Below are 27,150 nucleotides of genomic sequence, written 5' to 3'. Positions count from 1 at the left end.
ACCTATATCAAAAGGATCTGTGGAAGCCATTAGAAGGAAAAGCCAAGAAATAGGGAACCATCACAAATGAAGACATGGAGATCTTGGATAGGAAGGCACTGGGATCAATTCAACAATGCCTTGCACCATCTGTAACATTCAACTTATCAAAGGCAAAAATGATAGTAGAGATGATGGAGACATTGGCTACTTTATACAAAAAACCCTTAGCTTCGAATAAGGTATTTCTTATGAAGCATTTTCTTAATATGAAAATGGGTGAGGGAGGATCTCTAACAAATCATTTAAATGAATTTAACATAGTTACCAGTCAGTTGTCATCCAAACAAATTTCATTCGATGAAGAGGTTAGGGCTCTCTTAATCTTATGTTCTATGCTAGAAAGCTGGAATAGCTTGGTTATGGTTGTAAGTAACTCTATCTCTGGTTCAAATACTTTGAAATTTGATGAAGTTCTTGGTGTTATCCTAAGCGACGAAATGTGGCATAAAAGCATAGGTGAAACTTTTTGAGGAAGAACAAGGGAAAAAGGAAAAGGGCCTTCACATGACAAGTCATGAGGGAAGTCAAAGAAAGGACGTTCTCAATCTAAAGGAAAGAAAGATAGTTGCTACTGTTGAAAGCCTGGTCACCCAAAGAAAGACCGTTGGTCTCGAAAAAATAAACAAGGAGACAAAAATGAAGATGACAGTAAGGAAGCTAATGTTGCAAGTAATACTTTACAAGATGCTTTAATCTTCTGTTTGGATAATGTTAATGATTCTTGGGTAATATATTTTGGGGCTTCATTCCATGCTACACCACATAGAAAATATTTTCAAGATTATGTTCAAGGTGATTTTGGATAGGTATATTTGGGCGATGATGAGCCTTTTCCCATTGTTGGGAAAGGAAAAATAAAGATCAAGTTGCCAAACGAAAATGACTAGATATTGCAGGAGGTAAGACATGTCCCTAATTTAAGAATAAATTTAATTTATGCTTGACAACTAGGTAGTGAAGGATGCATAGTCATTTTTTCAGACAATATCTAGAAGGTCACTAAAGGTTCATTTGTAGTAGCTAAAGGTGTAAAGGTAGGCACATTATATCTATGTACTAGTAACACCTATTTTACCTTAGCTGCTACTAATAATGTTAATGTAGGGAAAACTACTATAGATGTTGCACAAATTAAAAAATGTGGTACAATAGGCTTGGGCACATGAGTGAGAAAGGAATGAAAATCCTTCACTCTAAAAATCTATTGCGAGGACTGAAAAATATTGATTTAGATTTCTGTGAAAATTGTGTTTATAGCAAACATAAAAGAGTCCAATTTTTCAACGTTGGGAAAGAAAAGAGGAGTGAGAAGTTAGAGCTAGTGCATTCAGATGTATGGGGGCCAACTCAGGTATCATCTCTTGGTGGCTCTTGTTATTATGTTATTTTTATAGATTATTCAACTAGGAAAACATGGGTGTATTTCTTGAATTTTTTTTTCATGTTTTTGAAATATTTAAGAAATGGAAAGCTTTGGTTGAGAATGAGACATGAAAGAAGTTGAAGTGCCTTAGATCTGATAATGGAGGTGAATATTGCAACACAGGCTTTGAAGATTACTATTCTATTAATGGAATTTGAACGCAAAAGATAGTTCCAAGAACCCCACAAGAAAATGGGGTGTCAGAAAGAATGAATATGACAATCATGGAATGTGCAAGGAGCATGAGATTGCATGTTGGTCTACCTCTTCATTTCTGGGTAGATGTTGCAATCATTGTTGTTTATTTGATTAAAAAAGGACCTTCAACCCCTTTGGATGGTGGTATTCCAGAGGAAGCATGGATTGGAAAAAAAAGGTAAATTATTTATTTCTGAAGACTTTTGGTTGTGAAGCTTTTGTCCAAGTTGGTAAAGAAAATAGAACCAAGCTTGATGCTAAATCTCTAAAATGTACCTTCATTGGATATGGAGTAGATGACTAAGGTTATCGCTTATGGGAATTTGAAAGTCTTAAAATAATCAGAAGTAGAGATGTTATATTCAATGAGAAGGTCATGTACAAAGAATAGTTGCAAGAAAAGAAGCATGAACAAGTCAAACAAGAATATGTGGTGTTGGATGAGACTCATAAAATTGAAAAGCCACTAGCACCTGATGATCAACAAGAACAGGTTATCCCACAAACTCCTGTAAGTGTTAGATGTTCTACAAGGTCAAGTAGACCTCCTGAAAGGTTTTCTCCTTCTTTGTATTTCATTTTATTGACTGATTCTGGTAAACCAAAAGAATATGAACTAATGTAGGTGGATGCCAAACAACAATGGAAGCTGGGCATGAAAGAGGAAATGGACTCCTTGTTGAAAAATAAGACTTGGGACTTAGTCCCTCTACTAGAAGGAAAAAGAGCCTTGCCTAATAAATGGGTTTATAGGTTGAAGGATGAAGTTGGAGGAAAGAAATGGTATAAGACTAGACTTGTGGTAAAGGGTTTTGCACAGAAAAATGGTATAGATTTTGATGAAATATTCTCCTTTGTTGTAAAAATGACTTCAATTAGAACTATACTAGATGTCAAGACAACTTTTCTCCATGGAAATTTGGAGGAAAAAATTTACATGCAACAACCAAAGGGATATGAGGTCAAGGGTAAGGATAATTTGGTGTGCAGGTTAAGGAAAAGTTTATATGGCCTAAAGCAGGCACCTCATCAATGGTATTTAAAATTTGATAGTTTCATGGTTGAACAAGGGTACCATAGATGTCATTCTGATCACTGTGTATATTTTAAGATATTGGATAATTAGAGTTATATTATCTTGTTACTCTATGTTGATGACATGCTTGTTGCTGGGTCTAATATGCAACAAATAAATGAACTTAAACATAAATTAGCAAGGTCATTTGCTATGAAGAATTTGGGTGGTACTAAGCAAATCCTTGGTATGAGGATTACATGGGAAAGGAAAAATAAAACCTTGAATTTGTCCCAAAGTGAGTATATAAAGAAGGTGTTAAAAAGATTTAATATGCAGGATGCAAAAGTAGTCAGTACACCTTTGGGTAGTCATTTCAAATTGACTAAGGAAATGTGCCCAAAGGCACATGAAGATGTAGATAAGATGTCTAACATCCTGTATTCATCAACGATTGACTGTTTGATATATGCAATGGTATGCACACAACCATATATTGCTCATGTAGTGGGAGTTGTCAGTAGGTATATGAGCAATTCGGGTATGGAACATTGGAATGTTGTGAAATGAATTCTTCAATATTTGAAAGGTACTACTACAAAAGTATTATGTTTCACAGGATCCAGTTATGCTCTGAGTGGATTTGTTGACTATGATCTAGCTGGAGATATTGATATAAGGAGGAGTACTATAAGGTGTGTTTTCACTGTAAGGGCTACTCTAGTAAGTTGGATTTCTAGATTGTAGAAGGTTAATGCACTTTCAACCACTGAAGCTGAGTATGTAGCTGCTACAAAAACTAGTAAGGAGATGATTTGGTTACAATATTTTTTTGGAGAAATTGGGTCAAAAGTAGGAAGATTGTCCATTGTACAATGATAGCTAGAGTGTCATTCATCTTGTAAAGAATTATGCTTTTCATTCAAGGACAAAGCACATATAGCTCAGGTGCCATTTTATAAGGTCTATTTTGAATGATGGCCAATTGTGGCCTCAAAAGATTCACACAAGTGAAAATCCTACAGACATGTTCACAAAGGCAGTCCCCAAGGAGAAGTTGGTTTCTTGCTCAGCTTCTATTGGTCTTCTTGACTAATGATCATGGAGGTAATACACAACAAAGTCTTTTATCCAGTGGGAGTTGCATGTACTACATTGTCGTCTGGTTTTAGTCTCCAAGTGGGAGATTGTTTGGTGTGGAGCTTGATCAGTCTCCAAGTGAGAGATTGTTGATATTGTGATATGTTGTGGCACCTTCTTTGGTAGTTGCTAGAGGTGAGGGGCGATAGCCTCGAACCTCCGACTGGCACGTAGCACTAATTTTTTGGGTGCTTTTTCAAGAAATATTGTAAAAACCCTAAAATGGTCGATTTTAGAGGTTGCCCTAAAACACTGTTATAAGCGATTGAGATGCATAATGCATTGTAATGTTGGTAAACGTTTTTGTTGGATAATAGAAAGGTTGAAGGTTGTGTAGGTGTACGTAGCCCAAGTTTTCAATGAACCGTGTTAAATCTATGTGTTAGCTGTGTTCTTAAATGAATATATTTCTGGATCTGTCAAACCCTAACAATATATGCCTGGAGTACCAAGATTGAGACTCGTCATCAGTTTACCCAATTGAACTGTGATCATTGCCAATTCAAGCACTTATTTCATATTCCTCAACGTCAGAGGAAGGTTTAAAGATTAGAAAAAAATCTTACAAGAAGTTATAATGTCCATAGTTTTTTCTAGACAATCTACCACTACAGTGCCCACAAAGCCCTCAACACATTCAACAACAAAACCCCTAAGTTTAACATTACTTAACATTATATTGACTTTTCTCGATTACTCAAAATTTGATTCCAATGTTCGTAGGGTTTGCAAGTTTTCAAACATTAATAAAAACTTAGTCCCGGTGAAACTTCTAACAACTACAATAACAAAACCTATTCTAGTCACTCCATCATCTTCAATAAATTTTCTGAAAGTTATGGAGAATCCTTTGGGAGAGAGAAGAAACTTGCTAAAACTACAGAGCCCGAGCAAATGACCAGACAAGCATCTCCCACCAAGAAAATAAGAGTAAATGGGGTAATGCTTAGGTTGAGCACCTATTCTTGTGTTTAAACATTGCAGGGCTAATAAACACTTTTGAGGTCTTATGCGCACATGTCTCACGTACATGCCAAAACAAAAACTCTGAATACCAGTTGTGCCTACAATGATGTTGGTAGCCTTAGACATTGCCTCTCTTGCACAAGCCTCTAGAGTTGTGCATTCTCATGGATTCGAGTCATTTGCAATGCCAATCAAACCAAACAAAACGATCGATATTCTAACTACTTTTGCCCCACACTACAAGAATTTTAGATTAATGTGTCTTCTCTTTGTTTGACCTTCTATTCTCACCAAACTTAATCCAATCAAATCAATAAAAAATATTATTAATAAACTTTAAATTTAAAAAACTTGCATCTTTTCTCTAAATATGTATAGTGTTAATAAAAACAGGTAAAAATATACAATGTGATTGGACACCTATTCTCAATATTAATCATTATTTAAGAGCCCCGGGAGGAATAGCTCTCTCCCATTGGAGGAGCTAATAAAGTGCGACTTTTGATAAAGATCAAGAGTAAAAATATATACTTAGATTTGTAGTAAATAAATTACGCTCCTTGGGATTTCAACACAAACATACGGTCCGCCATTTTTATGGCCTTGTAGAGTTGCCCAAGAAAACCGCACTTCTGGAAATATTAAAAAGGGAAAAGTCCATCAATGCCGGCTGTCCTCGGCGCATGCCAAGCAAACATAACCGTTGGACTTCTGGAGAGGGTCGCTTCACGGTGCTCTAGCACCCCTCTCCAATAGGAATAATAAAATCAATCAGTCAGATCAACTGGTACCATTAGCAGAACAGCTCCGCCATATATACTTCATTCGCTTCAATTATGCCCGGGAAAAAGAGAAAAATAACAATGGCAACCGTGACAGAGATGAATGCAGAGGTAATAGATTATGAGCAAGTGAGGAATGCGCGCATTGAGGAGAACAAGAAGCGAATGCAGGAGTTGGGTCTTCACAATCTGGCGAAAGAAGTCTCAGAAGCTCGAAAGAAGCGTCCTCGCCCAGAAGCCCAAAGATTACCGCCCCGGGATTTGACCCCGCTACCTCCCAGACGTTCTTCCAGGTACTTGTATTTACTCACGTTCATTCGTTCGTCAGTGTTCTCGGTATGCTTTTGCTTTTTGTGGGGTGTGTTACTTTTATAGAATGTTCCATTTCTAATTTCATTTTCACCATTCTGGTTATTTTAAAGTAATGCTTTCCCTTTCATGAGCTTATTTCTCTTTTAATGAGTTGGTGACCATTGTTTTACTCTCATGGCATAAAAAAAAAAATTACTCTAAAATGAATGTCCAGGCTGCTTTATGTGTTGTTATTGTTTGATGGACCAGTTGATGTTCAATCTGTAGCTTCTAATTAGCAAGTGGCTGAGTTTTTTGATATTAGCATTCTGGTTGCAGTCTTGTAAGACTATATTTTTCTGGATTGTTTAGGGTTTGAGCCAGCTGCCATTAATGGCTTTTTTAGCATTTAGTTATTGTATTACTTTTATTGGTAAATATTCTATTGGCTTTTTATGGTATGTTTCTGTTAACAGAGCAATCAGAATTGAATCTTTTTATTAATGAGTGGTCTGGTTGCTTGTAAGTAATTCTATCTTTTTTTCACCTTCACACCTCCCATTCGCATTTTGTGTATTTCTTATTGCCTTTGAAGCAATGTTTTGTAATGGCTTGCTTATTGGTGAGTATTCTGGTCGCTTTTATATTGCAAGTAATGTTGGCTTCCATGGACAAAACCTACTCATTCTCATTAATATACCAACTATTATTTATAGTTTTTGAAGTAATCTTATGCTATTTATTCCCATAACAGAACACATTCAATTATTCTTGTTAATGTGTAGATTAGTTAAAACATAAATTATAAAGATTTAATAACAAATCTTGCGATTATTTATGTTTCTAACATATGTGTTTTAGATATCAAAAAAAAATTTAAAAAAAAAAAAAAAAATATATATATATATATATATAATCTTGCAAACATATTTAAACACAGTGATAATCTATCAGCGTATGCAATTAACAAAGTGTAATGTTATTCCTGCTGCCGTATGTGAAAGAGTATTTGAAAGGGTATTGGGGTGACATTGAGTCACGCCCGATAGACGTGACTCACTGTCCATCCCTCCCTTATACATGTACTAATTAATATCGCTGCCAAAGACATCGAACACAGAATTAAAATAGTCTTCTGTTCCTTGGTCAGCGTATCACCTTTCCTCTGCATTCTTCAATATTCATCTAAACAAAATATATCATTATTAAATCTGATCTGTGCAGAATATTATTCAAATCAGAGTCTGATACACTAACATGGTGTCAGAGCAGGTTTAAAGTAGTGATCCTGACATCAGATTTTTAAAATATTTTAAAATATTTTAATATAGATTAAAATGGTGAACGGTATGAGGCTGGAAGATAGATTAGAAGGTGATTCAGATTTTGCAGGCTGGAAATTACGATTGAAGCTTATACTGAAAGAACATGGTCTAAATAAGTTTATTGAAAATTCTGATCCACCACCTAAAGGAATTAATGAACTGGAAAAATGGGAGAGTGACAACAATAAAGCTATGAAACTTATTGTGGATGGTGTTAAAACTCATCTTCTACCTGTAATTTCAGAACTGGACACTGCACATGAGATGTACAATGCTTTTGGAAATATGTCTGAGATAAATAATGCTGTTCAGATCATCACATTAAAGGATAGAATCTCAAATATTAAAATGAATAAAGGAGAGAAAATTTCCTCTTACTTTATGAGAATAATTGATCTTCAAAATCAACTTTCTTCCATAGGACACATCTGTGATGGAAAGGAGTTAACAATAATGGCTCTAAAAGGTCTTCCATCATCATGCAATACCTTTAGACAAGGGGTATGCTCTCGGTCAAAATTACCTAAATTTGAAAGACTTAAAGCTGACTGTATACAAGAAGAGTGTATGCAAGTAGCTCGAGGTCAAAATGTTTCCTCCTCAAAAGAAGAGTTACGAGTTCTCTCCACTCAAGTAAATAAGAAGAGGAGAAAATTCAAAGGAAGGGAAAAGCACACTGATTTCTCCAAAATGCATTGTTATAGGTGTGATAAATTTGGACATCCAGCATCTAAATGTCCTAATAGAATTAAGCCACAAGCTTCATTTGCAACCACTCAAAACTCTAATGGAAATTCTGAACACAATGCTTTCTATGCAGCACTCTCCAGTGAAGCATCATTCAGAGCAAGTACTTGGGTAATTTATAGCAAAGCCTCTCGACATATCACACGATTTAAAGGATAGTTAGACTCTCTACAAGAAGACTATGTTGATGAAGTAACCATTGGAGATGATGCAAGCTACCCCATAATGGGAATAGGAACATGTACTATTCATCTAAAATCAGGGAAAACAATTGAACTTACTAAGGTACTATATGTAATTGGCATAAAAACAAACTTGCTTTCTATCTCTGCTCTTGAAGATGAAGGACTCAAAATTACATTTATGGAAGGAAAGGTCTTAGCTGGCCTAAGAATTCTAACATAAAAAATGCATAAAACATTGGCTCTAGACATGGATGTCTTTATCAGATTAACTCTCCCTCTCTCTCTCTCTCTCATTCAGCTCTAATTCATGATTCTTTCAAAGAAATGAAATCTGGCACATGAAACTAGGTCATCTTCATTTTTGAGGATTACTTTCCATAGGAAAAATGGTAACAAGTATACCTAAACTTAATCCTTACCATGAAGGAACTTGTAAAGGTTGTGCTCTAGGGAAGAATATTAAAACTACATTCCAAAATAGTCAAACCAAATCCAAAGAAATTCTAGAACTTATTCATTCAAACTTATGTGGTCATATGTTAGTTCCCTCTCTAGGAGGTTCTCTATACTATATCATATTTGTGGATGATTTCCCTAGGAAGACCTGGATCTATTTTCTCAAAAGTAAAGAATCTGAAGAAATCTTGACTAAATTTAAAGAGTTTCAAGCCCTTGTAGAAAACCTTTCTGGAAAGAAAATAAAAGTATTAAGAACAGACAATGGTAAAGATTACATTTTTGATATCTTTATAAATTATTGTAAAACTGTTGGGATCAAGAGGGAGTGTTATGTTCCTTATAATCCCCAACAGAATGGAGTAGCTGAGAGAAAGAATAGATCCATAGTTCATTTTGCTAAAGCAATGCTTCATGATCAAAATCTTGAAACTTTTTTTTGGGATGAAGCTTCAAATACTGCTGTTTTCCTTCAAAATAGGTGTCCTCACTCTTATCTTGAATTCAAGACCCCTGAAGAGGTATTCATCGGGAAGAAACCTAATCTTAAATTTCTGAAAATTTTTGGTTGCCCTGTCTATGTACATATTCCCAAAGAAAAGAGAACCAAACTAGAGCCCTCAACAAAGAAAGGAATCTTTGTAGGTTATAGTGAAACTTCCAAAGCTTTCGTATCTATATCCCTGGACAAAGAAATATTGAACTAAGTCGAGATGTAATATTTGATGAAGATCTGGCCTACAAAAGATCTAAAGAAGAATATGAATCAAATTCAGGAAAAACCCTAAAAGAACAAAAATCTGATAATGAGAGGGAGTTCCTAATGGAGGAAGATAATTCAATTAAACCTATGGACATTGCTCACACCTCCGAGGAAAAGAAAAGACCACTATGGGCCAGGAAGCTAATTGAAGAAAACAATTCCATTCCTTCATACTTCATTAGGGAAAGAAAACGTACTAACATATACTCAAGTTACATTGCATTAATGAGTGAAATCTCCAAATTTGAACCATTTGATGTAAAAGAAGCTATAAAACATCAACATTGGAAAGATGCCATGGCAGAAGAATATAACTCCATACTTTAAAATGATGTTTGGGATATTGTTCTTAGACCCAAAAATAAATTAGTTGTCTCCTCAAAATGGCTATTTAAAATTAAACATGTTGCAGATGGAAGTATTGACAAGTACAAAGCAAGGTTTGTAGTAAGAGGATTTTCCCAAAAGGAAGGAATAGACTATGAGAAAACTTTTGCTCCAATAGCTAGATATACCTCAGTCAGAACTGTTTTAGCCATTGTTGCATCCAAGGGATGGAAAATTCATCAAATGGATGTAAAGACTGCATTTTTGAATGGTGTCATAGAAGAGGAAGTTTATCTTGAACAACCATAAGGATTTCAAGTTCATAATAAACAAACTCATATATACAAATTAAAAAAGGCACTATATGGATTCAAACAAGCTCCCCGAGCTTGGTATGAACGAATAGATCAGCCTCTAACTAAACTTAATTTCTCTCAAAACAATGCAAATCCAAATCTATATTACAAGGTAATACAGGGGGATATGTTAATCATGGTTCTATATGTTGATGGTCTTTTGATTACAGGAGAAGATCATCTAATTGAAAAATGTAAGCAAGATCTCATATTTGAATTTGAAATGAAAGATCTAGGAATACTACACTACTTCTTGGGACTAGAATTATGGCAACATTCTAAAGGAATCTTCTTAAATCAAGGGAAGTATATTCTGGATCTTCTCAATAGATTTGGCATGTTGGACTACAAGGCAATGTAAACTCCTATGGAAACAAACCTCCAGAAACGAAAACAGCAACTGAAGATTTTGAAAGTGTTGATCCTACTCTATATCGATAGATAATTGGTTCTTTAATGTATTTGGTAAACACAAGACTTAACATCTGTTATGCTGTAAATGTTCTCAGTCAATTCATGTGCAAACCTAAACAAACTCATTTAGTAGCAGCAAAACACATTCTCAGGTATCTTAGTGGTACAATTGGACATGGTTTCAAATACACTAAAACTGAACTAAATCTAAGAGGATATACAGATTCTGATTGGGCAGGGAATTCAGAGAATCGTAAAAGCACTTCAGGATGTTGTTTTACCTTGGGTTCAGCAATGATATCCTAGTTTAGTCGGACGTAGACTTCAGTAGCACAGAGTTCTACAAAAGCTGAGTACATAGTTGCATCTATGGGAGCAAGAGAAGTTGTATGGTTGAGGAAACTTCTATTTGGATTATTTGGGAAGCCACTTCCACCTACTATTATTTATTGTGATAACCAAAGTTGTATCAAGCTATCTCTTAATCCAGTGTTTCATAACAGATCAAAACATATTGAGATACCATACCACTATGTTCGAGATATGGTTGAGAAGGATGTAATCAAGTTGGAATATATTAGTACAGAGGATCAAATTGCAGACACTCTTACCAAACCACTTGCTAAAACAAAAGTGGAGCATTTTCGTAAAGAACTTGGTATGATTGTAAAATCTGAGGATGTCTCAGAGAAATTGATTATTGTACATTTTTTTATATATTATAAATTTATAAAACCTGTGTTAATCATTAAGAAGTGACTACTTCAAAATGATTTCACTTGTATCAAGAGAAGTTTTTGTAAAGTGACGTCCTTACAATAACTTGTAGCATGACTCATTTTTGCGAAATTGTTTCATGTAAAGGCTTTATCTTATAAATCAACAACTAGGTGGTTGATATCATTAATTTGATTATCTACAAGTTGCTTGTATAGATATATTTTCAATACTTGGTGAGTATCTTGCCCTAATGTTCTGATAGGCCAATACCACACTAAGTACTTGGTGATCATCATTTAGTTGATGTTTCTGATAGGCCATTACTCTCAAGAGTTTGGTGAATATCTTTGATAGATATTCTGATAGGCCAACTCTCATAAATTATAATGTCAAATATAAGTTGATGAAGATCATTTCATTGATGAATTAACTCTTATCTGACATTAAGAAGTCTTCTGATCAAAGACTTCTTTTGTGTATTTTTTTTTCTCTTACTAATCTAAGAGGGACTGTTAATGTGTAGATTAGTTAAAACATAAATTATAAAGATTTAATACTAAATTTTGCGATTATTTATGTTTCTGACATATGTGTTTTAGATATCAAAATATAATCATGTGTGTGTGTGTGTGTGTGTATGATTATGTATAATCTTGCAAACATATTTAAACGCAATGATAATCTATCGGCCTTGTGACTGATCGTATGCAATTAACAAAGTGTAATGTTATTCCTGCCCCCATATGTGAAAGAGTATTTGAAAGGGTATCGGGCATGACTTTGAGTCACGCCCGATAGACGTGACTCCAGCGTGAGTCACAACTATCAGTTGTGACTCACTGTCCATCCCTCCCTTATACATATACTAATTAATATCGCTGCCAAAGACATCTAACACAGAATTAAAATAGTCTTCTGTTCCTTGGTCAGCGTATCACCTTTCCTCTGCATTCTTCAATATTCATCTAAATAAAATACATCATTATTAAATCTGATCTGTGCAGAATATTATTCAAATCACAGTCTGATACACTAACAATTCTGTTGGCTATTCAGAATTCTTTATAATTTTTAAAATTTTAAGTAAATCTATTGTCTATGGCAGGCTGCAACTCGCATTATAACTTCTCGCCTCACATTATCTGGCATTCTACCAGTGAGTTTCCAAGGTCTTTGTGGTGATTGCTTTTTCAACAGCGCTATTTATTTAATTCCTTTTTAGGAAATCCATTTCTCTAATTGTATTCAATGTTCTAGCCATCCTTCAACCACCGAGGTTGCATCAATCGGTATAGTGAGGTACTCAGCAGACATGTGGCTCATAAGTGGGGGTTTCAGGGTCTGAATCACACTGAAAGATGTCTGGAGTTCTGAATATTCCATGAATCCATGTAGCATAAAGTTTATGCAAAATGATTTGTGTTTGATGATAAGGTTTTTAATAATGATTTGTGTTCTATGGAAGGGCTTTGGGATATATTTTTAAGGATTAGGTCACATTGAATATAAGAAAAAATGTAATTTTGTAAACAGAATTAATTAGAATCTTTTTCTGAAAAATAACTGCCCCCACTTCTGAGAATTGCAAATTTTAGATGGGTTGAGAAGATGGGGGTTTTGAAATTGCCCACTAGACTGGGCTTTTTTTTTTCTGCCACTTATATAAAGTGTTTCAATTTTTTAACTGATTTAAAAAAAAAAAAATTAGTATTCAAATGCTAAATAACACATTCCACGAGATCAACATCCATAAATTTTGAGCTTAACTTTTAATCATAAAGTCAACTATAAAATTCACAGGACCATCTAATTCAAAATAATTCAAAAAAATCTCAGCAGCATCCACTGAAATCTTATAGAAAGCCACCCTCCATTGAACCCCAGCCTAAAAGAAAATTGAACCCTGATCACTATTTTATTTCTTTTATTGCTAACCTCCCTCCAAAGCTAAAACAGAACATTAATGTCCCAATTTCTGAACTCTTGTACTCACAGCATAAATTCTCTTTAACTTGGAATTTCATTGGTCAAAAAGGGTCATGGACAAATCAATCCCATTATTTGCCTTGGACGAGGTCCGAGGATATTGATTGTCATGAACAAGCCGAAGGATATGCTTGGACCATATTTTTTTAATTTGAAATCATAGTTTACGTTTGATTGCACACATTGTTGTTTTACCATAGTTAGGCTACATCTTTTGCCAGATTCACAGGTTACCTTGTTACAGTGAGGAGGATAGAATCCAAATTACACTCTTACATGAGCTTCTTATTGCTATTACATCATATTACCTTCAGCATGTGGACAAGAGTATCTATGTTGCTTCAGCTGAAACTGGTTATGACTGTTTTAAATGAATTTGATTTATTTCTTCTTTTTGGCTTATGCAGTCTGCTCTGATGATATTCATATTACTGATGGAGCAAACTCAACCACAATGGTTGAACCCACTAAATTTGTGTCACAGTCAAGTGCCCCCAGTTTGTTAATTAAAAACTTACTGGGGCTCCCTGATTGGTTATTGCAGTATGAGGGATTTGGTGCATGCTTCTATGCCTTCAATTGCCAACCGGATAGAAAAAATAATACAATGCGGGGCTTGGGATTAGAAGCAGTGTCATTGCAATGCTTCTTTACCTGATACATTTACACCAATGAACAAAGCTTCTACTAACCAAGATTGCCAATGTCTCAAAGTGGTTGTCGTAAGGCCCTATCTCATTGGTTAAGTTTTCATTAGGTATATACTATCATTTATATGCTTGGATACCGTTTCAGGCTTGCTGCCTGCAGAGGCAGAAGCTGATGCAATCAGAGGTGGATTTGAGAGCGGAGGCAGGTGGAAGCTGGCTGGAAGCCACTTCCTGCTAGCCGGAGGTAGTGGCTTCTGGCCAGCTTCCGCACGCATCCAGACGCCTCCAGCAGCCTCTGCGGGCCTAGACAGCTGAAAAGCCCCTATTTTGATTTTTGCTGCTTAAAACACTTTATTAGCACTTGGGGAAATACATTTTTCAACCTATTTTTTTGCTCCTAAACCCTAAAACGGTCCTAAACGAAATGATGAGGATTATAGCGAATCCACATGATTTGGATTTGGATTGATGAGCATTGAATGATGAACTATATTCTGGTTTTGTAATTGAAATGATTTGCTGATTTGCATTGGAATCATGAGCATATATGTATGTGATATGGTTTATAATCTTATAGAATATTTGAAGTTCAAAGTGAATGTGTTAGTGAAGTTACAAGTATCATACTATCAAATGTTTTAATTTTGTATATTTTTGTCATTTCTTTGTACACACACACATTTGCACCCCCCCAAAAAAATTTGTGCATCCGCTTCCCGCTTTTGCATCCAAATCAGTAACTATGTTTATATGTAATTACTGAGCTAGATATTCCTTAAAATTATTTTCATCAGACACAATAAAAGTTTGCCAAGTTGTTTAAAAGGTAAGTTACCATATTTGCTCCTTTATAGGTAAATTCGACATTCGATTCATAGGAAAGTTGAAGTCGATCTCGATTTTGTTCACATTTGTAAATTGTTTGATTAATTCATTGTAGATTCTTCATTTTGCACCCTGGACAAATGTTGGAGAATGTAGAGCGAATTGAAGAGTCGACAGAAGAGCCTGGGTGGAATGCCATCGAATTTGGGCATACGACAAAAAAGAGTTGAATGTTTTAAAAGGGTGTTTGCTAGTCTATTATAATCTATTTTATCTCTAAAACAACACCAACCCTAAAATGATGCCTGCACTTCCTCATTCGACGACAGTTTCTGATTATGCCCGTATTTGGACTTCTTCATTACACCTGTATTCGCACTTCCTCATTCGTCGGTTGTTTGTGTTTGGAGCTTTGCAACTGTTTGTGTTTACAGTTGTTTGTGTTCATGTTTGGAGCTTTGCAACTGTTTGTGTTTATAGTTGTTTGTGTTCTTCACTTCATTGAGTTCACTCATTCGCCTTCATTCCAGACTCAAAGGCAACAATTACAGAGGCAACCTTTACTACTGAGTCTTGAGGCACCAATTATTCGAGGCCGAGGAAGCAGTTTGTGTGTGATAGCATCATAGCAATTAACGAAGGCAGTGGTTTCTTCTCCAACTCTAGAGATTAAAAAAGGTAGGGAAAAATTGCATGCATCTTATTAAAACATCATAATTTGATTGTAGATACCATTCTTAGATTCTTATTTCTTTAATCTTACAACTTGATAGCAATCTAATTTCTTTAATTAAATTGAGATTAAACTGATAATCAAATTTGAGATCATTCTGAACTTACTGATATATGCTAAATATCTATTATAGTTTTGACAGTTTGTGTCCATATTTAGTTTTATTCATTTTTAATTTTTTGTTTTATTTTTTGTGTATTTTTTTTGTAGCTTCTATCATGGCTGCAAGTGCATATGTTGCCAATAACCCCAACTTAAAAATCGACAGATGTTCCCCACTTTGGAGACACGTGCAAATGATTCGATTGATGCCAAGCGGAGGATGTTATGTGTGGATTTGTAGCCACTATAGAGAGAAATTTAGTAGCTCCAATAGTAGAGTAAAATCACGTTTGCGCTTTATGCCTCAAAAAGGCTTCAAATTTTGTACTGGGAGGCCAAGAGTAAACAGAGTCTAAAACTTTCCTTCCAAATACATCGTAAACAGATATATTTAAGGATAGAAGCAAGTAGAGGAAGTTGTTGGGAGGGCAAATTCTTCACATTTGTTGGAAACTAGTAGGCCTTTAAAGAAAGGAAAAGCATCGTCTATGTCTTCAACTACCACTCCTAGTGAGCCACCTGCAAAGGGCCATGTATTCTTGCATCCTAATCAACAAGAAATTGGTAGAGAGTAGTAGGACCATTGGAACCATCATTCCAAAATGAAGCTAGAGGCATTGCTGATCAAGCCATAGCTAGATGCATTTATGTAAATGGATTGTCATTTGATGTTATTCGCTTACCGTATCATGGTGAGGGCAATTAATGAGGCTCCAAACGAGTTCAAGGGCCATGCATATGAGAAGGTACATACCACTTTATTGGATAATGAGGTGGCCTGTGTAGAGAATGCCATGCTGCCCATCAAGGATTCATGGGTCGAAACATGTGTGACAATAGTATCAGGTGGATGGAAAGATGCAAGGATCTTTGGGGAATGTTCCTGCAGTGTCTACAAGAGGTGCAATGTTTCTAAAAGTTGTGGATTGTTAAGGAGAGGTAAAGGATAGTTCTTTCATTGCAAACATTCTCATCCAAGCTATCAAGCAAGTTGGCCCTTAGAATGTTGTTCAAGTAGTAACCAACAATGTGAAAAATTATCGGTTGAGGAGCGGTATGAACACATTTTTTGGACACCTTGTGTTGTGCACTTACTCAACCTAGTGCTGCAAAAAAATGGCAATAAGGTTGAGTGGATAAAAAAATGTATGAAGAGGCACAAGAGATCCAAATGTTTTTCACGAACCACCATATGACACAAGCCATATTCAGACAATTCTTGAAATTGGAGCTCTTGAAGGTATGAACACATTTTTTGGACACCTTGTGATGTGCACTTACTCAACCTAATGCTGCAAATAATTGGCAATAAGGTTGAGTGGATAAAAAAATGTATGAAGAGGCACAAGAGATCCAAATGTTTCTCGCAAACCACCATATGACACAAGCCATATTCAAACAATTCTCAAAATGAAGGTAAGTCGAATTGTTTAAAATTTAAACATGTTTTAGAAATCTAGTTACTTTAGTAAACTTTTTATGTTTTCAAATTTTGAATCTATTACTGTTTTGATTTTAAAATAGGTTGCTGAGACTTGCTTTGCCAACAACACTATTGTTTGGAGGCGTCTTATCAAGGATAAATACACATTGACTAGAATGGTAACTAGTGCTAATTGGAGCGTATGGAGGCAATCTAATAGTGCCAAGACAACTGCCATAAGGGGATTGATACTAGATGAATCTTGGTGGGATCATGTCGAGTACCTTTTGAAGATCACCGAGCCTATATTGAGCATTATCCGATACTGACATGGATAGACCTTGCTTGGATGAGGTATATGATGGCATTAACTCCATGATTGAGGACATTAGAAATATCATAAATGAGAAAGAGCAAGATCTTGATGAAATGTTCTTCAAGGAGCTACAGGTAATTATGGTAGAGAGATGGAACAAAATGACTACCCCTTTGCATCTACTTGCCTTTGAATTGAGCCCCGGGTTCCATAGCCAATCGGTCCTCAAGGGGAGTACCACTAGAGTTCCCCCATACAGAGATCCTGAAGTTGCTCAAGAGTACAAGGTAGCCCTTCGAAGACTCTTTCCTGAGCACCTATGGCCTACAATGAGGTCTGAATTTATGAGTTTTGCGAGCACCGATGATTGTGGTCTTGATGCTCTTGAAGACAAGAGCAATGCTAATGCTCATAAATGGTGGTACTTCCATGGACAAAGATACCAACACTTGCAGCCCATTGCTATCAAAATTTTATCAGAGGTAAGTTTTTTAATCTTAAGATTCTAATTTTTAGTTTCTTGTTGGTAAATTTGCAAATCTTGATAGGTTGCTAGTTCATCATCATCTGAGAGGAATTGGAGCACATACTCCTTCATCCACTTAATAAAACACAACCGACTAAACTCCAAGAAAGTAGATAACTTGGTGTTTGTGCATTCAAACTTGAGGCTTACAACTCACAAAGAGAATACATACAAAAAGGGGGAGGCAAAACAACGGGATGTTGAACCAGAGGCCATGGAGTTGGAAGTCCACTTTGATGCACTTGCAATTGAAGATGGTGATCCTGAGATACATAGTACTGATGGAACTAATCCTGATGCTATGGTTGAGCCTGCTGATGCTAGTGGCACTAATTGTACATCTAATCAACAATTGCCTAATGATGATGATTCTTTGATGATTTTTGATGATACATTGATATTTGATCACATATGAGTCTATGACTGATTATTGATTACTGATTAGTAATGTTGACATTGTTGTTTTAAAGTTTTTGAACTGAAACATTCATATGGTGGTATATTTTGACATTTTGTCATGCCATTCAAACAAAATCATTAATATATGTGGTGGTTGAATTTGCTAAATTGCTATAGATTAGCATAGTGGTGTATGAACTAGTTTGCTGCAGCATATTTTTACACAAACACAGACACACACACACACATATATAAATTTTATTTTATTTTATTTTTAAATTCTTGTACAGACGAACCCAAAACTAACCCGAACCCAGCCCAAATTAATTTTGATCGAATTTCGAACCCAAATGTCAAACCTACATCCGAACCAGCAACTTAGTTTAAAAGTTTCTTTAGTGTGAACTTAATATTTTGATATATCTTCTGCTAATAGATCTCTTTTTTCTGATAAAGACCATCATCATTTTGAAGGGTGGATTTTGCTTCTGTTGAAAAGTTTTCCAGGTTGTTTAAAAGTTGCTTTAGTCTGAACTTAATGTTTTGGTATATCTTCTGCTAATAGATTTATTTTTTCTGTGAAAGACATCTCATTATCATTTTGAAGGGTGGAATTTGCTTGTGTTGATTGGTTTTGTTTCCTGAAATTTATCTTTTTTCTTGTGCAATTAACAACCTAACGAATGCAGTTTCTGTTACTTATATACAACTGCTAGAATGAAATATTAGATAAGGTTTAAATCATCTAGGTGTGGACATTAACTTCAAATGGTTTGGATGTCCTGTTGTTTAATGCAGTTTCTGTTAGTTATATAAAACTGTTAGAATGAAAGTTTAAATAAGGTTTAATCATCTAGGGTTGGATATTAACTTGAATTGTTTTGGATGTCATGTCAATCATAACTAAAAATTTATTTTATTTCAATATTCTAGCTTATTCAGAGCAGCTTTAATATCAACCTATAATTTATGTATATTTTTGTAAATTTGTCCCTGCTCTTTTCAAAATGATCTTCTCATTACTTGTCTTTGGAGGTTGGAATTTTAATTTTATATTTTTAAATTTTATTTCTGGATAACAACCCTTTTCTGGTGTAATCAGACTGCAGAATGCAACCCCTGTCAGCTATTCAGAAATCCCAAAGTCGAATGAAACAAGTGAAACAATTTATAAACCTGAAATTTATACTGAAGAGCACGAGAAGCTTCTTGGATCATGTGAATCTGAATGGGTTCTCTTTCAAGATGGATATGGATCTGATGGCACTCGGATTTACAACTCTGTGAAAGGAAAGACATGTCATCAATGCAGGTACCAGTGATTTCTTAATGTCATTTCTCATAATGGATATTTACCTCTGGAGGCAGTCTGAACCTCCACAAAGTAAGCAAACGTGTTTAAATTTAATCTACCTATGCCCTTGTGCCTAAACCTTTTTCAATTACATTATTTTTATTACCATTTACCCCTAGGCTATTACATTTGTACCTTCACTAAAGTTAACAGAATGATTGTTTTCTCATCACTTGAAGTTACTGTGGGAGGCTTTAGATAATGTAATGTTTGTGTTATATGCTTAGAAAATTTAATGTTTGTTTTATATGCTTCTTGGATTCCTATGACCTACAGTTAATTGTTTTAATGGCAGATATATGTTTGAAGAACTTGCATAGACTGATTTTTGGTATTGTGATTTTAGGCAGAAGACACTCGGGCTTCGGACGCAGTGTAGCACATGCAACTTAGTTCAAGGACAGTTTTGTGGAGATTGTCTGTTTATGAGGTAAATTTAGAAATGTATTCTTCCTGTTATAACAAACAAAGGAGAATGGAATCTTGACTTTTTATGCATGGTAGTACAGTACTACAAATTATATATTATTCTTGTTATTAAGTTCCATAATCATTTCATTGGATATGTTACTTTTAGCTATGGTCAAAGGAGATAAAATGTAAGAATAAGTTTCCTTGACTGCTTCCACAACCATTTGCTTGTATTTAATCTAGATGAGAAAACTGGAAAACAATCAAGATATGTGTTCTTCTATTTGTACTTGCATATGTTTGGAACTATTTCTGTACAAGAACCACAAAAGATGTTAATCTTTATATGGTGGGATATACGTAGAATTTGGTTACTCCTCCCTTCTCCCTGTTTTTGAGATTCATTTTTTCCTAAAATAAATAAGTTTTTTGATAGGAATTGAAGATTTAATTGGTAGGGAATGTGAAACAACACATAGGTGGATCTACACATTCCAATCTTGACAAAATTTTCTTTATGGAAATAATTAGTTTTCACCACATTGTATATGTTTCAAACTTGTGATTTTTGGGAGCTTGGTTTTTGGTCCGCTCATTTAGAGGATCATGTTTTGCCATTCAGAAAATAGGTTTGCAGATAGAAATTGAGAATTTTATTGGCTGACAGATGTGAACCAGGACATATGTGTATACATTCATTATAATTGTTTTTTCTAGTGGTGAACACTTTTGACGTAGAGTTATAAACCAGTGAGTTCACAAATAGGGGACATTATCCCTGATATAAACAGTTAACAGCACATCAATGAGGGTTGAACCTTAATGACAAGACTAACAACACCACATCTTTAACATGATCAGATTTCCACAATCCATTTGAAATGTGTAAATTTTATTTCTGGATTCGATTGTGTAAGTTTTTTAGCATTAACGTTTCTAATCACTTTCCATGATCCATCATAAGTTTTTTTGCTCTCTCTCTCTCTCTCTCTCTCATCCTGATGAGGGAATCACAGAGTGTGATCCGAAATGTTGATGCTAAAAAACTTACACAATCGAATCCAGAAATAAAATTTACACACCACAACTTTAACCATCAGACTAGACCAATATTACCTTTGATTTGGAATCCCCAGTGGAAAGAATATATATACGGTTCCAATGTAATTTGGTGATTGTTTTGTGTTGCTCATTATTCCTCTTATGTAGATGGATAGGGCATTAACCTACTCTTTCTCAACAACCTTGTGTTTAATTTGTTATCTCAGAGTTGATCAATTAATAATTAGTAATTACATATAATTATGGTAGTGTCAAGCATCTGATCATTTTTTTCAGATACTTTTTAAATGCAGATATGGAGAAAATGTCTTGGAAGTCAACAAAAATCCAGAATGGGTGTGCCCGGTTTGTCGGGGTATTTGTAACTGCAGCTTGTGTAGAATTAAGAAAGGCTGGGCACCTACTGGTTATCTATATAGAAAGGTAAGCTGTCTTAACCATACCTAACTTCATTTTAGTTGGATGTGATATGCAATTATTAATCATGAGTGCTTTATGAGATGAGTAGGACAGTTTGAACTTTGAACCATCTTTCATGGAACTAAGTTGGTTACGCAAAAAAATTGTATGTTCTTTACCAAGAGAATTGATTTGCTGTATTACAGAATTCAAATCTTTAAGCTGCCCATTATTCTTTATCAATTAAAAGCATCCTTAAATAATTTGTCCAGTATTAGAAGAAAACACTGATGAATTCTGTCATCTACAATTATTGTGTGTAATTTTATTTCTGGATTTGATTGTGTAAGTTCTTATGGATTGTGGAAATATGACAATGTTAACTACAACTATTGTTTTAGCACCTATACAAAATTGTTTTACATGAATAATTTTCTGGTTCAGGTAAAAAATCAAGGTTTCAAGTCAGTTGCACACTACTTGATTCTTACTCGACGTGCTTCTACACAATCAGAGATCACAGATGCTATTTCCTCTAGCTCCCAAATTGAAGATAATAAAGATGATACATCGCTTAATGGTGCAAAAAGATCTCTTGAGTTTGCTTTTAACTTATTGAGTGACAAGAGAGACTTAGGACCAGCTGAAGATCCAGACGTTTGTGATATCAAAATGCATCATTCAGATGGAAAAATTGTACCAATAGCAGCATCACAGACTGATTGTGGAGATGCTGAAGTCATTTCAAAGGAGGAACCTGAAAATGATATAAACCAGAGAGAGTTGTCAAAAGCAGCAACACAGAATGGTTATGAAGATGTTGGAATCATTTCATTTGAGGAGCTTGAACAGGATAAAAACCAGAGAGAATCTTCAAAAAAAGCTGTTTTAATCATTTCAAATGAGGAGCCTGAAAAAGATAAAAGCCCGAGAGAGTCAACAAAAGGAGAAGTATCACAGAATGATAATGCAGGTGAGGATATCATTTCAACTGAGAAGCCCAAACATGATAAAAACCAGATAGGTGCACCAAAAGCAGCATCAGAGAATGATTGGGGAGATGTTGAAATCATTTCTGTTCAGGAGTCCAAACAGTATAAAAACCAGACAAAGCCATCAAGGCGCAACACTTATCCACAAGGTGGAATTGCAGAACGTTTGAGGGCAAGAACTGCCAGGAAACCAAGCTCTTCATGAATTCCTAACCCGTTAGTAGTTCTGAAATTTCTTGAGAATGTTCTTATTGGAAGAGCTCGCCCAAGCCTCAAAGGTTCTAATTAAATATGGGTACTCTTGGAGTTTAATTTTGAGTCAAGCTTTATTTGTCTATTTATCAACTGAGTTGAGTCATAACATTTTATCTACTGAAGAAGCCATGGATACGTCTATTTTTGGTTTTAAAGAAATTCTCAATTGTAACTTAATTGACTTCTCAAGCATATACTTGCTTGAGCATCGGAATCAGAACATTTTAGAGAGGACCAGACATTTTTCAAGTTGTGTTTATATCTGGTTGATGTCTTCTCCCAATAGTATCTGTTAGAATCTATTCATAAGTGATTATTCAATATATCAATTAGGGTTTAAGGTTCAATATAACCTAAATGTTTTGGTTTTTCCATAGGAATGATATTTCAGTCTTCTGGTATTATCAATTTAGGCAGAAAAATTGAAAAGATGGTGTGCAAAGCTGCCACTAGACACAACACTACATCATGATGAAACCTTCATCTGATAATGCACAGAGTTGATTAAGGGATGCTTTTAAAGTTCGTTAAAGGATGCTTTTAAAGAAATAAGATCTGGAGAATAGAGTTGCATTTGACAAATTTCCTGAACACCCATCACTTACACTCCAGTCTTCTATGCATTCACTATTGCAAGAAATAAGTTTACATTCCTGAATGAATCCACCATCCAAGGAGCAATGCAATGAAGAAATAAGTTTAAATATTTGAATGCATCCACTATTCAAGGAGCAATGTGAGGATGGCTATCCAAAATCTCACATCATTGATCTTTTCATATATGCATTTCCTGAACGCATACACTATGGAGGGAGCAATGCTGTGAAAACAATTCCTGAATCCATCCAATAATTTAAGGAGCAATGATGATGGCTTATCCAAAATTTCATATCATTGATCTTTTCATGCTTGATGGAAGGAAATGTTCACAATCCATGAAATGTGCAGTTTTGTTTCTAGAATAAGATTGTGTGTGAAATTTTAACATAACATAGATCTCATCCTGATGATGGATCAGAGAGAATGATCTGAAACATTATGTTAAAACTTCACATAGAAACAGAATTGCACACTTTTCATGCTTGTTTTCCCGAAAGATGATTCATGGATTGCAATCAATCTGATATGTCCACATCATAGAACATTCATACTAATATCATGAACTTTAATTATTAATTAGCTGATAGGCTATTATAGGTGAGCATTTCATTAAAACCAGTCCGGCAGAAGTGGTTTGTAGTAAGATTGGATTAATGGGTCATGTATCTCCTTCAGTAAATGCAATATCATGAAAGATCAAGTACTCTGCACGATTGTAATCTTTTGCAATAAAGGCAAAATAAATTTTATTGTATCACTAGATTTACAAATCTATTTACAAATCATATTTCAAATCAAATTTGATTTACCAAATCCGAAGCGGGATATCTTTTATCATTTCACTAGATTTACAAATTGAATCTCAAATCAAATTTTATTAACCAATTTGAAGAGTGAGACTGAAGAGCGGGTTGTGGCTTTTTCAGCTGACAACATGTATCCATCGAATGCCTCTATGGTTAATTCCTTAGAAACTTGTAATTGTGTAAACACGTTTGAGATTTCTAACACGCTAGACAGTCCTTTGGCTCAGAAAGTAGAGAATGTGAGGTGATAGACAGATTCTTCAAAAGGGCAAGGTTTTAGAGGTTTGGAGGGGGAACATTCCTCAACAAATGGTGAAAACCAAAATGATAGGCTCATATATATCAATAACCCCAAACTGACAAATGACAAATACAAGGTTATTGGAAATGAGATTCGGACCAGCAAATACAGTCATTACATTCCTACCGAAGAATCTGGTTGTTCAATTTCATCAGCTTGCTTACATTTATTTCCTGGTGGTAGTTGCCTTGAATCAGCTTTCGCAGCTTGCAATTTTTGGGAGAACCGTATCACTTTTCCCTTTGCTATTTTTTCTGTGTGTGACAGCTATCAAGGATGGGTACGAGGACTGGCGGCGACATCGATCTGATAAGGAGAATAAAAGGGATGTGCAAGTGTTACAGGGTGCCCTGTTCAGCTCTAAGAAATGGAAGAACATAAGAGTAGGTGAAGTTTTGAAGATACATGCAAATGAAACAATTCCATTTGATATTGTTTTGTTAGAGACGAGTGATCCTAGTGGAATTGTGTATGTTCAGATAATTAATCTCGATGGAGAATCAAATTTGAAAACAAGATATGCCAGATAGGAAATTTGCAGTTAAGAGGCATGAGAAGGAGCCCCCTTCAGGACTTATTTGCTGCGAACAACCAAATAGAAACATAAATGATTTCAGTGCAAATATGAAAATTGATGACCAAATGATTCCCCTTGGGCCATCAAACATTGTGCTTCGAGGTTGCCAGCTGAAAAATACTACATGGATAGTTGGTGTGGTTGTTTATGTTGGTCAAGAGACCAAAGCAATGTTGAATAGCTCAGGAGCACCTTCAAAATGAAGTAGATTGGAAGGGCACATGAACAGAGAGACAATATGGTTATCTGTCTTTCTATTTATTATGTGTGTTGTTGTGGCATTTGGAATGCTTATGTGGCTTCTCAAGCACAGTGGGGAACTTGATTATTCTCCATACTATAGGAAGATAACTTTTACAAATGAAAATGAGGGTGGAGAAAAATACAATTATTATGGTGTTGGAATGGAGGATTTAATTTCATTTCTGAGTTCTGTAATAGTTTTCCAGATAATGATACCGATAGCTTTGTATATATCAATGGAGTTAGTCCATTTGGGACAGTCTTATTTCATGATTGGGGATCAGGAGATGTATGATAGAAATTCAAACTCAAGGTTTCAATGTCGTTCATTGAACAAAAATGAAGATTTAGGTCAAATTAGGTATGTATTCTCTGACAAGACAGGCACCCTGACAGAGAATAAGATGGAGTTTCATAATGCAAGCATATTTGGGGTGAATTGCTGCAATGCAAAATCTACTATAGAATGTTTGATGCAAGAAACTTCTGGCAAGCATGAAGAGCGGGAAAATATTGCAGGTTTGGAAAATGCACCTTGATGATTTCTTGGATAAATGTTTATTTGTTTATGATTCTTGTTTGGCATGTTCTAGAGGAAGTGAGAGTATGTCCTGGATGTTGACCACTAGCTATTTGTTTCTTTGTCCCTTTTAATATTGTGTTGGTTTCTTTCTACTGGTTCAATCATTGTACAGGTGCATATGACTTAATTTATTTCTACTTACGCTCCATTTTAAGGGAGTTCCATAAGCAAGTTTGTTTCGTAAAATTCTCATTTTCGGATTCATTGTTATGGATGATGATATGTTTTCTAATGATATTGTTGAGTCATCAACTCAATTTAATGGCACACAATTATGCTTTTTATTTGGATCATATTTGCTTCTTTAAGCTCTAATTTGACAACCAAGAATCAAGCCTTTTATTTATCTTATTTGTTTTTCATTCCCCATTTAATGTATAGACAAAAGTACCAATGATATTTATTGAATCTTATTACAATAAGTGAAATATGTGTTTAATTTATGCTCTTCCTATCATTTGCACAATCTTCTAAACTTGGTCATTTTAACCAGTCTCAAATTCTCAATGATAAATCTTAAACAAATTTTTATAGGAGTAATCTCATTTTTGACGTCCTTCAAAACATTGCATGTTGGATGTGGAATGTCCTACCAAGTTTTCTCAAAATATTAACTTTTGTCACAACTTTAAGCTATTTCCAAAAGTTTCTTTTTTAATTTTTCTATTTCTTGTGTGAGGTTACCCTGATGCTACAGTGAAGTGCCACCTTTTCTGTCAAAGTCACATAGGATATGTATATGAACTCATCAGTTTCACCTCAAGTTGGATACTATATTTTATGCAATTTAAAGATTCCATGTCTAGTGGGGATTAGAAATTGGGGCTATATGTACCACTTTAGTTGGAGTCAACTGTTCAGAACATGCTAGGGGAGAGGACCCAATAGTTGAGCATGCTAACTTCACGCTTCTCCAAATCCCATTTGGAAATTTCAAATCACTCCCATTTTTTGATAGTAGCTTACTTGGCAAGTCCCCTTCTTATAACTAAGGTTTTAGAGCCACATCATCAAATATGATGCCACATCAGCATGCTTTTTGTCAAGGTGTCCAAAACAGCCCAAAAAAAAGTGAGACCAATCATAGTGCATTGGAGACCCCCATACTTGTGTAGCTGATGTGGCATCACACTATTCGCCCCTTTTTGGGAAAAGGGACACTTTTCATTCAATTATGGGTAGTCATCATTAGCAAGAACAACTTTAAAATCACAATTATTGGTACAATCTTGTCAAAAATGTTGGATATTAAATCAACAAGTATGGGTGTTAAGTTAACAACTACTATCACAACCATTGGAACATGCTCAACTACTAGGTTCTCTCCCCTATATGCATTGTATCAGTGGAATGTTGCAGCCTCTATCACTGGATCCTGATGGTTACCAATTTTACAAATGTTGATAAATTTTGGGGTATTGTATGTCCCTAGATTCACACTCACCATTGTCGCGCCA

At 35.1% G+C, this 27,150-nt stretch overlaps 1 protein-coding gene and 1 pseudogene across 1 annotated transcript; both read left to right on the top strand.

Moving 5' to 3' along the window:
* The first annotated feature begins 5,319 nt into the window (after positions 1–5,319).
* On the top strand, positions 5,320–22,832 carry LOC149550694 (uncharacterized). The gene is made up of 5 exons (XM_089786261.1): positions 5,320–5,859; positions 19,213–19,422; positions 19,811–19,894; positions 21,231–21,360; positions 21,781–22,832. Exons 1-5 carry the CDS (start codon positions 5,621–5,623, stop codon positions 22,531–22,533), a joined length of 1,416 nt encoding a protein of 471 aa, XP_089642387.1. The 5' UTR covers positions 5,320–5,620; the 3' UTR covers positions 22,534–22,832.
* A 1,004-nt stretch (positions 22,833–23,836) lies between these two features.
* Positions 23,837–25,765, top strand: LOC149550693 (phospholipid-transporting ATPase 1 pseudogene; annotated as a pseudogene).
* Positions 25,766–27,150: the final 1,385 nt, after the last annotated feature.

This window comes from Cupressus sempervirens, chromosome 6 (assembly GCF_028749045.1).
Source record: "Cupressus sempervirens isolate cs-2001-9-10 chromosome 6, ASM2874904v1, whole genome shotgun sequence".
Classification (NCBI taxonomy): Eukaryota; Viridiplantae; Streptophyta; class Pinopsida; order Cupressales; family Cupressaceae; genus Cupressus; species Cupressus sempervirens.
This window is presented reverse-complemented; position numbering and strand designations above follow the sequence as displayed.